The sequence below is a fragment of the Corvus moneduloides genome, chromosome 3 (assembly GCF_009650955.1).
Source record: "Corvus moneduloides isolate bCorMon1 chromosome 3, bCorMon1.pri, whole genome shotgun sequence".
NCBI lineage: Eukaryota > Metazoa > Chordata > Aves > Passeriformes > Corvidae > Corvus > Corvus moneduloides.
In genome coordinates, this window is record NC_045478.1 from 39,482,559 (window position 1) to 39,496,453 (window position 13,895).

The 13,895-nt window shown below is 39.0% G+C and overlaps 1 protein-coding gene across 2 annotated transcripts in view; it reads right to left on the reverse strand.

The window, feature by feature from the left end:
- The window catches only part of MDN1 (midasin AAA ATPase 1), a 93,453-nt gene that overhangs the window by 58,502 nt on the left and 21,056 nt on the right, over positions 1 to 13,895 (reverse strand). For both annotated transcript variants that reach the window (XM_032105052.1, XM_032105051.1), the window contains exons 14-31: positions 13,555 to 13,703; positions 13,395 to 13,455; positions 12,688 to 12,899; positions 11,141 to 11,244; positions 9,999 to 10,143; positions 8,617 to 8,713; positions 7,294 to 7,407; positions 6,548 to 6,695; positions 6,273 to 6,383; positions 5,330 to 5,481; positions 4,702 to 4,880; positions 4,119 to 4,327; positions 2,887 to 3,033; positions 2,029 to 2,170; positions 1,767 to 1,901; positions 1,552 to 1,690; positions 471 to 609; positions 251 to 381 (exon numbers count right to left, since the gene is read on the reverse strand). In XM_032105052.1, the coding sequence (XP_031960943.1) occupies positions 251 to 381; positions 471 to 609; positions 1,552 to 1,690; positions 1,767 to 1,901; positions 2,029 to 2,170; positions 2,887 to 3,033; positions 4,119 to 4,327; positions 4,702 to 4,880; positions 5,330 to 5,481; positions 6,273 to 6,383; positions 6,548 to 6,695; positions 7,294 to 7,407; positions 8,617 to 8,713; positions 9,999 to 10,143; positions 11,141 to 11,244; positions 12,688 to 12,899; positions 13,395 to 13,455; positions 13,555 to 13,703 (2,514 nt within the window). The remainder of the gene's footprint in view (positions 1 to 250; positions 382 to 470; positions 610 to 1,551; positions 1,691 to 1,766; positions 1,902 to 2,028; positions 2,171 to 2,886; positions 3,034 to 4,118; positions 4,328 to 4,701; positions 4,881 to 5,329; positions 5,482 to 6,272; positions 6,384 to 6,547; positions 6,696 to 7,293; positions 7,408 to 8,616; positions 8,714 to 9,998; positions 10,144 to 11,140; positions 11,245 to 12,687; positions 12,900 to 13,394; positions 13,456 to 13,554; positions 13,704 to 13,895) is intronic.

The window sequence follows — 13,895 nt, forward strand, 5'->3', positions numbered from 1 at the left end:
AGATTTTGTTCCTGGGATTTGACAAGAGGCATAATTTCAAGAGCTCGCTGACAGGCTGAAAAAATTAATACTGCAGATGGTAAACTAGAGATTTTAAGTTTTATTTGTACCATTGTCCTTTTTAGCAAGAGAACACCTCACCTAAGCCAGGAAACAAATGTGCCTAAAAGAAGTCAGATTTACCCCACTTATGTTTGGATAATGAACAGACACATTGAGGATGCTTAGTACTACCACATTTAAGACATACCTGTTAAGTCGCTCTAGTACAGAATCATCAGCTAAAGAAATCTCATCAAGGAGAAAAAACCCCTCCTCTTTCATTGCTAAAACAAGAGGTCCATCACACCACTCAAAGAGTCTAGAACCATCAGATTCCTCCTACGAAATGGAAAAGGAAGTGAAGTCATAACCACTACTTTTTACTTCCATGGTCCCACCATCCAAGCTATTACTGGTGCAAGACAAACCTGGTCTTTGGACCTCTGCCTGACTGGTCGCAGCCCTCCCAGGAAGTCTGATGTCTCCATATGCAGGTGGCAATTCACTGAGTACAGCTTCTGATTTGCTAATGATGCAAAGATCTGACAAATGGTAGTTTTACCACACCTGCAACGAAGTAATTTCATTAAAAAGGATGAATTTAAAAAAGAAGCAAAACCAAACAATCAGCTCACTTTGGACAGGATTCATACTTTCATTGAAGAGCTATGAGGCAAAGGCCCAACACGCAAATTTCCTTCTGCTCCTTTCCTTTAAAGAAATGTATGCAAAGTGAAGCCGTCTTTGGCACAACTGTTGGTGACTTGCCCAAGAGGCCTTTAATTAAATTTAAATCAATACCTGCATAGATACATTTCTGCATGTTGAAAGTCAAATTTTTTCAGCTTGCCCTTACAGATACCCAACCAGCCTAACATTTCACTGAACTAGAACTGCTACACGTCTGGACCAAGCCTAAGTCCGAGGAAATAAACCACCGAGTACCTAGTTTTCATTTACTACCCAAGTAAATTTTTCTTCTCTCTTTTCTTGCATTTTTCTTTCCTTCTCTTCTACAAAAATTTAGGCTACAAATTTATAACCAGCACAAAGCAGACATTATCTACTTCCATGACCTCCTCTACAGCATATGAGGTGGAGAAGTGGTAGCAAGGCTATATTCAAGCTCTTAAAACATCTAAATTGAATGTGTTCTCAAAGAGAAAAATGCCACAATACCCCAAAAGCAGGCACTACAGTGAGGCACACTGAGATGCTACAGGGCACCTTGTAAAGACGGGGACAGAAGTCAGCTCATTTTCATTTTACTACTTTTATATAACTTCTGTGTAGTTATACAATGCAGATAAACCCATCAAAGACTTGGGTTAAACGAGATGCAATTGCTTCCCCTCAAAAAGGAACTGTGAAAAACAGCAGTTGCAAGCCTGCCATGAGAAAGGCTCAAATGTCCCAGATCAAAGAAGCACTGAAGCCCACACAATCACTTTGTGTCCAACTCAGCAGCCAGCGAAGCACTACCAAGAACATCACAAGAAGCAGGATTACCCAGTGTCTCCCACCAGCAGTACTGGTTCACCAAACTCCAGGGCTCGTCCCACCAAAATGGCAAGTCTCCTCATCCCTTGAGTCCAGACAACATGGTTAAAATCTCTATCCATTACTGACATCCACGTGGAAGACTTAGCTGCACAACAGAAAGCAATCCATCAGCTTCAGTCACATCTAGAGATCTACCAGTGGGGTCCCTATAGGAAACTCACCCAGTAGCTTTTTGACACTTTCCCCTGAGAAGAGAGACTCAGGATATATTTTTTTCTTGAAGTGTTTTTCAATGACATTTTGAATAACATCCACCTCCTCCTGTTTCCTGACTCTGCCTGCCAGAAGCATAAAACCTGCAAAACAGAGGAAGAGAGAAAGCAATTACTACCTGGGTAATCAGCAATAAAAATTTACACTTAAGAAGTGGGGCTGGAAAGTGATTCTACAGACACTTAAAAAAGCTGGGGCAGCAGAGCTCACCATCATTTGCTAAGTGCTGAAGCCAGTCATACTCCTTCTGCAGCTGTTCTGCCAACCTGTACCTTTCAGCCCAGCGGAACAGATCCCGCAGGGTAATGAATCCATGCTTCCCAGCAAACACTGTCGAGCCTCTGCGGTAAGACTGACACAAGAACAAAATGGGAGCTATTTTTTCATGAACTCGTCCAAATACTTCAAGCAAAGCTAACCACCACTCTCTGCAGTGACATTGTAACAAGAAAATTCCATGAACAACAACAACAAAAAACCCTAGTAGAGTCACAACTCCTAAAGACTAACTCTTTTTAGGCAGGTATTTGATGAGCACCAGGAACAAAATAATTTCGACAATAATAATAATTTTTAAAAAAATCAACTAAGAATAAAATAGGTACTTGGAATAAAACAAAATCCAGTTTGTGCTGCTGTAATTGCTTTCAAATACAAGGTTGTTTTAGCTACATAATAAGTGTCAAATGCCTGTTGAATACAGGAGTGGCCAAACATATCCAAAATTGCTGCTTAGAAATAATACCAAATTTCACGTGACCCAAGGACACCTACAAATCCAGTACTGTACTTTGGCTCCAGAGAAAGGGATAATTCTACACATCAAATCCCAAGATGTCTGTTTTTTTTGGGTTTTTTTCCTCGTAGCTTTCTCTCAAATCTGACATCAGCTTTCCAATTCTTTGTCTTAACCACTGAAATTTGTACCTTGGTGGGTTCTCTCCATGGTTTAGAATTGTAAATATCCATCAGCTAACAATACCTCCCCTTCAAAGGAATTTCTACTACTTTGTACATGTTACTTTGAAATATGTTTGCATTTGTTAGACTAAAAGAAGGCTCTCATACTTGCAGGTCTAACATGACTTTGACAAGCTTGCTGCAGTAAGAAAGTGGCAAACTGCATCTCCTGTGCAGGATGGTTTCCAGTTCAGCACTTGGCAGTTCATCAAAATGCAGCTCCACAAAACGATTTCTGAAGGCTCTGGACAAAACCTAAAATATGAGACCACACTACTGCTCGAACTTTTTCCTTTGATATTGCTCATAGATCTTCCCCTACACATCCAAAGGAAATAGGGATAGTGTCATAGCATACCAATTAACACACACACATCAACATTGAAAGAAAGAACAAGAGACAGTCTGGGTGAGGACAAAAGCTTTAAAATAGATTGTGTGTTTTAAGGGCCTAGGCAGCTAAATATTGCAAAGCCACAAGCTCACTCTCCTTACAATGGGAGAATTGGAATGATAGAAGTGATAAAACTTTTAGGCTGAGACAAAGACAGTTTCATAAGTAAAGCAAAAGGTGCGTGTGCAAACAAAGAAAAATCAGGAATTAATTCATTGCTTCACATCAATAGGCAGGTATTCAGCCATCTCCAGGAAATACAGGCTTCATCACACACCAGTGTTATTTAGGGAAACAAACACTGAACATCCCCCTCTTCCTCCCCCTCCCCCCCGTTTTGACTGCTGAGTTTTGATATATGACATGGAACATCCCTTTGGTCAGCTGGGGTCAGCTGTCCCAGCTGTGTCCCCTCACAGCTTCTCCAGCACTCCCACGCTACTCCACAAGTAGGTGGGGCAGTGTGAGAAGCAGAAAAGGCCTTGAAGCTGTGCAAGCACTGCCCAGCAATAACTAAGACATCCCTGTGCTATCAACACTGTTTTGATCACAAATCCAAAACACAGCACCATACCAGTCACTACAAAGAAAATTACCTATTCCAGACAAAAACCAGTACAAAATGGACTTCTATAGCCTAAGTAGAATCTCTTTTCCAGTGCTCTTGGACAAGAAATGCTGAGTCACTTAAAATACACATGAACTCCAGTTCAGTAAATCACTTAAATCTCAACTACCTAAAATGAATTAGAAATTCTGCATCTGTGAAACAAGCAACTCACCTAAACAGAAGCCAGATGTACTGACAGTCCACAGCCACCTCAACTCCCTCCCTCTTGAGAGATTCATGCTGCTACACATCAAAAGGTTCTCACATCACACTTTATGTATGAGAGAGATTAATTCCCTAAAGTCTTACCTACCCAAATAAATAGATCATACAGACCTTTCTGCCACCATAGAGACCTGGAGGGTTCTGTGTGGCAAACAGCATGAAGCGAGGGTGAGCTTTGACAACTTCCTGAGTCTCAGTAATGAACAGCTCTCTGTTATCATCCAACAAGCGGTTGAGAGCCTCCAGAACATCAGTGGGAGCCAAATTCAATTCATCTAGAACAATCCAGTAGCCCTTTCTCATTGCATCTATGAGAATGCCTTGGGGGGAACGGAAAAATTCCAAGTTAAAAATCTTATCAAGCAAATCTAACAGAAGCACGCACTCAGATACTTTTAGCAACCCATTTTCATTCAGGATAAACACTGATGTAGAGAAGGAAGCAACAGTATTGTTTAAATTGTTGACTTACCATCTTTAGGTCCAATAGGACAAGCATGATCAGACAGACATGAACTTTTCAGAATTCAATGAAATTCACACAAGTGATTACCAATAAAGTGCAACTACTAACTTTATGACAGGTCATCTCTCCATTGTAATAAACCAGATATATTAAGCAGAAAAGAAGAAAAAAAACCCCGGCCATTGAAATGAGACAGGAATTTGGAGTATATAGAACATGCTCACTTACCTTCCTTAAATACCAGCTTTCCAGAGGCATCTGATGTGTAACAGCCAATATATTCTTGGATATCAGTATGCTCATGGTTGTTAATCCTTACACAATGATTCCCAGTAGCAGCAGCCAACCAGCGAATTAAACTGGTTTTACCAACAGAGGTCTCTCCTTGAATCAGTACTGGATGAGTCCTAAAAGCCATGACCAAAATAGTGGGTTAGAAGCAGGAGCCATGCCTTTCTCACACACAAGGTGTCAACATTATTAAACCACATTACCAAAACACCACCACTTCACTCATTTAGGGTATCCAAGATCACACACTAACAGGCAAATACAAATAACTTTACTCCCAAGTGCTAACAGCTACCCATGAAGTTTTTCATGGCAGTGTGAAATAAGCAGGTTATTCTAACTGCAAATTTCTAGATCAGAATTTAAATAAAACTAGGTATGGCAGCAGGATGTTTTAAGGAAACAAGAAACATATGTATAAATTTCAAGTCACTCTATAATGAAAAGTTAACTGTAAAGTAGAAGGAAAATAGACATTATTCATAGACTTAGAGGGGCACCAACACTCAAGGCCTAAACAAACATATTTAACCTATATTTTTAATTAAAAACTTGAAACACTTACCCTGCAGACACAACCCTGACAATGTCTTTCAGATTAAGCTTAACTGAAGGGGTGAGCACGTAACTCTCATCTACTGTAGGTTCTTTGTCCCCAGCTGAAATCCAGTATCCTTCTATAAGTATAAAACTCCCTCCTTGGGGTTTTGGTATTTGCTAAGGAGACATGATAGAAATAACAGATTATACAAACGGGTTTCAATTTGCTAATGAAAACAACTACTGTTACATCACTGCTACCTATGCTGTAAAGAAATTTTAAATCAATCCCTGAGCACTCCTGCAATAAGCACTGTCACAGAATGCAAATTACAGGAAAAACCTGACCAGATTGTTTCAGGGTCATGAAGCAGGAATCTTTGCCAGTGCCATGAAGATAAAAGTGTCTCAAGAGCCTAGCACTGAATTTTGAAGGGCATTTTCAGGCAGGAACTTTGCTTTAATCTTTTTATGCTCAGACACATTTTCCAGTACGAAAGGGTTTATTTTGAAACCAATACCCATCTCTTAAACTGGCTTCCCCATCCCCCACGCAAACTCGTGCTCGGTTCCCAGCACTAGTGATATTCTTCCTTTCCCATAAAAGACAAAGCACAGATGCTTCTTCATATCCATATGTTCTGCATTCAGAGTTTAAAAATATAAAGCCTGAGAAAGCTCCTCAAAAGTCTGTGAAAGCTTTACAGTTGGAGCCACTGCATTAAGCTGCCCACACTCCACAGTGCTGGAAGCCTGAATAAATAAACAAATAAATGAGCTCACATACAAACATTCAAGCAAAGTGAAAAACTACAGAAGAATGGTACTAATTTTTTCTAGTTCTTATCTTTATAAAATGAAAAACAGAACTGCAAGAAGGAAATGTAGAGGAAAAAAAGGAGAGAAGACAACTCAAAATAAATTCCACTTTAAATACCAGACAGCTCTTCATAATCTTAGTTGCCTACCTGCTTGAGAAGGCTTTTGATGTTGCCAGAGACTATATGCTGGCAAATTAGCTTTTGAACCACTGGGTGAGAACCTCTGTCAAGCTGCGTCAGGAAACTCAAACAGAAACCCTAAGAAGAAGAATTATTTTCAGTGATAAATACGAAAAGTAGGGGAAAAGATACAGACTAAAGAACCATTTCTGTTCAATAGTGAACCTAGAGAGGATTATCTTTTACCCAAACAACCTCTGTAGTGAATACACACTGAAACAAATGCTAGCACAGGTGATCACCTCATACAGGGAGCGCGCTATGCTGCCACACGGATTAGACGCTGCGAATCTCAATGCCCTGCACAGGGTACGGAGACTGTAGTGAGGTCTGTGGCCAGTTCCATCCACCAACTTTGTTTCTGCTTCCTTTCTCACAGACAAATAAAAGCTGCAAAAACAAATTTACACAGAGCTGTTACTGATCAGACCACTGCTACAAGGAATTCAAACCCAAGTATGAACACCTCAGCTTATTCCCAACTGGAACTTTTCTTAGAAGCTCCAGGCTGGGAAAGCCATGCCAAGCTCTGCCATCTGTACAATCAGTGAAGCAAAGCAACAGAGTATTTTTAGAACTGTATTTTTGGGAGAGCTTGATATACAGGGAGTGACTATAAACTCCAAGTATTCTAAATGTGAGATAGTTCACCTTACACTACAAGAAAGAAAAGTAACTCTAGACAAATACAACAAACCATTTTAGTCTCTCAGATGTGAAACAGGACTGAAACAACAATACTTTTTAACTGGTGCCACCAAGAAAACAATTCTGAATTAATAAAAAACAGAAATCTCCTTCCCACAAGTACAGAAACCCTCAGAATCACGATGAATGTCCGTGCTCTTCTGTTTCCTAAAGCTATGCCAACTGCTCCATGGGGAGCATTACGGTGTTTCCCAAAGCAGTCTAGCCACGGACTACAGTTACATACTTTCTTTTTGTGACTTATTTCATCAAGAATTATAAGAGATTACAGTCAACTCACTTCACAATTCCTTGTACTGTGCTTTTGTTCACATTCAAGCTTCTCAGATAATCCATGATAAGAATCTGCAAGTCTCCTTCATTTCTCAATTCTTCTACATAAAGTTCAGTAAACCTGAAAGAATCAAATCAATCTGTAGCACTTAAGGCACCTGACCATATTGAAAAATCATGTTATATATAAATCTCATGGCATGTAACATTTTAAATTTTTAAGTAACAGAATACAGGTAGTTAAAGCTATAGACCTATAGACTGTCAAACCTACAGACAGACTCAAGAACCAGAGCAGCTGAAAAATAAGGTATTACTAATACTTTCAAGTAATTTATCTGAATTAGTTTAATTTCTTAGACTGAAAGTGAACAATGTGACTTAAATTACAATTTTAAACAATTTGCAATAGATACCTGAACAATGCAGTACTGACACAGCTGTAGCTATTGTAGCTGTAGCTATTTTTGACAAATAGTAGTAGGTATTTTTGACAAATAGAAATACAAATTCATTTAAACTTAGCAAGTTATGCTGATGCTGGACTCTCTCCTGTATTACAATCACTTTCTTTCCTTTCACGATTCTGCAAGACAGCCAATAGCAACAAAACCTTGCTTTGCCACTGGAAACTACAAATGACTAGTTACACATAGGTGGTGCATCTCCACAGTCTTGCAAAGTGTTTAGGAATCTGGGAAGGGACTATACATGCAACTTTTGGCACTCATGAGGGAAACTGCATCAAGCAGGAGATCTGTGCATACAGGAAGGTAGATGGCACTGAAGAATGCATCCGCCACAATTCCAATTTCCTTGCCACAACTTACATGTTTTAAGACCACACATCAAATATTTTGAGTATCACACACCTGCGCCACCATGCAAATCCTCTTTTTAGTGAACGAGACTGGACATGAAGCTTTTTGCAAGGATCATCAACACTTCTGAGTTATCAAGAGAAAGGCTGCTAAACAGACACAAAGCACTTACCTGTCTTTATTACTCCAATCAGGAACATAAACTGCTGCAGTAGCATTCCCAGATACTGACAGCTTGTGAAGAATAATCATTTCCTGTCCCCACTGACAACACTCTACACTACTGCTAGACCACTTGCTCACAGCTCAGCTACTTCACCAAAGTATTTTGCTGATTCTATTTCATGAAAAACCTTCACCATAATGTGGAAAGCATCTCTCACAGGCAGTAAATTTGAGTCCAGATTTGTATCCTCAGGCTTCAGATACGGCATTCTGGTCAACTCCTGAAACTAATTAAACTCTGAAAAAGACAGTGACTATTTTGTCCCAGAATCATTATTTCCTACCTGTTTCTTATTCCTAGAGGAAGATTTCTCTTTCCAACATCTGTAGCTGGATTCATGCATGCAAACAAGCGAAAATCAGGGTGACGGACAAGAGGCTCTAAAGTAAAGCAGAAATAAAAGACATAAGGTTCACAATAAACACTGGATATTTATTATGTTAAATAAGGTATATTTTATCTAAGGCAACTTTCTATTGCTGCACTACTAAAATTCCTTAAAAATTCCAGTGGCAAAAATTTTCAGAGAACCCCACATGATTTTCTCAGAAGTACCTGCATCTTCACAACAGCCACAGGCAAGTGAAACCTTGACTTTTTTGTGCATAGCGAAATGTTTTAACAAATGTCTTGGGGTGACCTTATGATGTGTATCCCATATCGCTGCCTATGCCCAGAAATTAATTCCTGTGCCTTTCTATGACTCTAAACTGAGCCTGAGAGGGGGAAGGAAAAACTGAGCAAAACTTTTTCAAAGCAGTTTGCAGCTTGTTCAAGGTCACACACAGCAATTTTTTTTTCCCAGTTGTGGCGGGGGAGGGAGGAAGCACCCGGCTGGCTGCTCCCAGGTCAGTTTTTTGGCCAGTTGTTCAGCTCCTTTTTCTCTGGAGAGAGACTGTGAGTTGAATTTTCCCTTTCCCTGGAATTTCAGATTTGCCCCTTTTCCACTGGATTGCTTCAACATCAGAGCACATCAGGAGGATTTTTCATCAGGCACATAGGGCCTGGCCCTGGGCCAAGCCCCAGCTCCAAGGAGACCAAAGGGAGGACTCGAACACTCTCCCAGGTTTTTTCTCCACAGAGAGAGATTTTATTACTTAGCATTATTTTCCTTTCCCTGTGTGTTTGGTAAATAAATAGTTTTTATCTCTTTCCTTTGAGGAAAATTTATTTTCCCCGAACCTGGTGGGAGAGGGGTGGTGACCTGCCTTCTCTCAGAGGATATATTTCTAAATTTGGCCAAACCAGCACATATTTAGTTCAAAATGTTTCAAAAATTATGTAAGCCCTAAACTTGCAACTCTTTTTGTCTCTTTCAGAACAATAGCCAGTGCTTCCCTTGGCCAGGAAGAAAATCCAGCCTAGGATGCTCACACAACACTTGCCTCTATCTGTAGCTCTTGAGAGCAGCATTCAGCAACTGCATTTTTTTACCTTTACATCTGTAAAAGGAGTTAACTGCCTACACAGCAGCCCCTGCAGTGCTGTTGAGAACACACCAGTGTTTTGGACTTCTTGCAAAGAACTATAAAGCCTACAAAGAGCACATCACTCTTTTGCACACATTCATTTTAATGGTAAATGAGCTCAATTTATTTTGAGCTACACAGGATAGGGAAGTCAGCTGGATACCAAGATACAGAAAAGAAAGCGTAGAAATAGTACCTGTGTCTCCTCTGTCTAGTAACACCAGTGACCCAGATGATCCTTCCAATAAACCACTCAGGCACTCCAAAGTCTCTGCTGCAGCCAAGTTAATTTCATCCAATAAAATCCACTCTCCTTTTTTTACTGCTTGTGCTAGAGTACCCTAAAAATAAGACAAATTTCTTAATCATGTTGCCAGCAATGATGTATCAACTGAAGCATTCAGATACAGGAAATACTTGGTGTGCACTCTGTGCCTTGATTAGACAAATGGCAGCTCCAAACCTTTTACAGCAATAGCAGTTTTACTGCTCTCTCTCAATAACAGCAATTATTTTGCCAGTCACAGAAGTCAGGCAGTTATCACACCATTACATCAGACACCAGTTTGACTGGTTCAAATGTAAGATTTAAGATCTCTTATTTGTGCAATGCTGTCTGTTGGTGATACCTACCACTGACACCACATAGAATAAAGACAGTTAATCCAAAGACACAAGCAATATTATGCTCCTATGGAATCTGTACCTTATTAATTAAAACGATGACTATATTAATTAAAACATGACTATATTTAAGTCAAAGGTTCTCCAACTATTCATACATACATTTTTTATAGAGGACTGGTCAACATTTTACACACTTTACATGAAATTTGAGTGCATATATTCAGACTAACAGGGTGACAAGGAGCAAGCATGCATATACCTCACAATTTCTCCTAATCACACTTAATGTCATTAAAACATATTATGGGTTGGAAATGTTTTGAAAAATCACTTTTAGATAAATAATCAATCCTTAATATTAAATCTTTCACAGGAATCCCTAGACAGAAGCATGAGCTACTGGAGACTGGTCAAGAAGTTTTTTCTAATCTGATACAGTTGAAAAGATGGTATGACATACTCTTTTATCATACCAGTCCTAATTCCTATTATACAGCATTGATTTAATGTGCTACCACAAAACATTCTCCCACTCCCCATCTAAACATTGCCTCCTTGAAGCTGCACACTTTGTTTCATGAGTTATCATGGAACACATTTTACTTCACAGCAAGGTTCTTGTCAGGAAGCTATTTATATAATACTGATTGCAAAGACTTTTAAATACTTCTCCTTATTCCTCCTAGCACCAAAATGCAAATCCCTAAATACCTCAACAAATGCAAAGAGAAGAGCATTTTCTGTCATTTTCATCTGTTGATGAGCGTGATTCAGTTTAAGACCAAATGCCTCCCACTTTTCCTTCAGTGGCAAGCCTGCAAGCAAAACAAATTTAAGTTTGGACCATCCAAACAATGTCACAAAAAAAATGTCTGACAACAGCACTTTAATCAAGTTGTTTCCAGCACAGAGGCAAAAGCAAGCTTGAGCAACAAAAACATTCAAGTCCTGCAGGTGACACACCACAAATTAAAAAAATAATTTAATCTTGTTTTGGTTTTTGTGTGCGTGGTTTTTTGTTTTTTAAATTTAACTGTACCCATATGTGGATAATGTTCAGATAATTTGCTATTCATTCCTAGATGAGGAACAAACACTTATACTGCACTTTGTTCCAGCATGACTGTTACCACTCTGATTTCCAGAGAGAGAAAGACACGTCAAAAAAATAAATCCAAATTTATAACCCTTATGACAGAACAGATTAACAATGAACACTTCAGTATCAATAAACACACTGATGCTTATCAGTTACAACATTACTTACTATAGCACTGATTTCAGTTACTTGCTAAAAATCACTAACTGAGCTACATACAGCACCAAAATTCCTCAAGAAACTTTGCAAGTTACAGATTTCAGCTTGTCTTTATTTCAGCTTATCTTTATTTTAGCATTGTCAATTCTTGGATTAACTAGTCTTTAAACCCTATTTTTTTTTTTTTTTTTACATTTGTGGGCATTTCATTTAATATCACTTAAAAGAAGAGTGGAGATAAAGTTCATAATTAATTTTACTTAACCCAAACTGAATGAAAGCTACAACTTCACTTATTCTGCTGGTCTAGAACCAGACACAACTCCGTACAAGACAAGGTATCAATGCTGCCCCAGCCCCAAAATGGGTTGTGAAGTATAAAACAAGGAAAAACCTATTTGGAAATACTAAACCCCATAGAAACAAAAGAAAACACTAGGCAAGTCAGCATCACTGCCAGAGGAACCAAGGCAAAAGCAAGCTCTTAAAATTATTACTACCCTGAAACAGTTATTACTTCGGGCTTGGGTTTTTTGTTGTTGCTTTGCTTTGTGTTTTAAATAGGACATATTTGTGAGACATAAGCAGGTTTCAGGACTGAAAGTATGAATGCATTCACATAGAAGATTGACACACAACCAACCAGGACTGCTCACCAGCACAACAAACAAGTGCTGAGTGGAGACCAGATGTCAAGGGTATCATAGGGCAGACAAGTCAACCTCCACACTGTCAGGCATAGCTAACAGCAGAGATGAGTTAGAAAAAGGAAAAACAAAACAAAACACAACCCAATCACTATTCTAACAGAGTTCTGAATGTCTTGTTGCAATGTTGACATTACATTTCTCAAAACCAGAAAAAAAGATGTAATATAGGGGGAGGGAAAACCCCCTAAACCTCAAACAAACCCAAATTAAAAGAACAGAAGTCACCATTATTTATGTACCCTCTGCAGTGGTTCAGCTCTAACGTGTGTCTGATCCATCTGAAGTCTTACCAGATGCATTTTCTTTTACTTCTTTATTAATAGCAGATTTATGAATATGTTGCATTAGTTTTAGCAGATCATGCCAACGCTTCTGCCTGTAGCAAGTCTGAATGTGTCCCAAGAATGTTTGATTTTTCTTCCTAGAGAATGTCTGAGAGAAGAGTTCTTCAAAAGACTCTCGCAGAGGGAGCCAGATCAGCTTGTTATCCACAGGCTTGTAACTGAAGAGAAGCAAAACAGTAATTCCTCATGTGAGACAGAGTTATCTGTGAACTTAAAAAAGAAAACAACCCCAAAACCAGTGACTTGTAACAACAATATGCTGCATGGATGAAGCCTTGTTTCTGAAGTTTTTTACTCAACTAACAAACCATGTAAAATTGCACATATTTAAATGTACCTCATGAGGCAATTTTGTAAAGACAGGAGCACCCTGACAAGCAAAATATTTGTAATACTACCAAACAGTATGTCCAGTGAATATTACATCAGATTTCTATTGAACAACTTAGCCATTTTTAAAGACATCGGGCTGTGTTTCTGAATGACGCAATCACACACGGCTCTGCACACAATTCAGTGAAATTTCTCTGTTCTGCAGCAAGGACAAGAGGGTTCCTGCATGCAAACATGTTTCTTAAGACATACATCCTACTATTAAACAGATACTGCCCATTTGCTACACAGAACAGACAGAACAGTGGTCAGTGACTCACCCCCCTAAGAGATCTGCTGTGTCACTTTGTTGGTTCATGTTGACAACCCTCAAACGTTGTCCTTGAAACAGAAATAGAAAGTGCCATCAGCTTGTGGTTTGTTCATTTGTTGTTTTTTAAATTATCTTCACATAAGTTACAATTTTCACTCATTATTTACCTGTAATGTGAGCTAGGTACTGAACTGTTGAAGTTTTGCCAGTTCCTGTTTCACCAACCAAAAGCACAGGCTCTCCTTTGACAACACACACTGCAAGCTGTTCAATCAATACTGCAGATGGCCGTGTGGCAGCAAAGGTATGTTTTGCCCTGAAAAAACAAAGCAAGTTACTCAAAACTAAGATTTATCAAGGAGCTCATTCCAATTTTACCTTCACCATTTTTTAGTGGAGGGGTTTGATTTAGGATTTTTTTTTAATATAGGTCTGAAAAGAAATAGTTCTAAGATATCCTTCTAAGATACTTACTTTTCTCAAGATACAACCTAAAAATTCAGGGTTT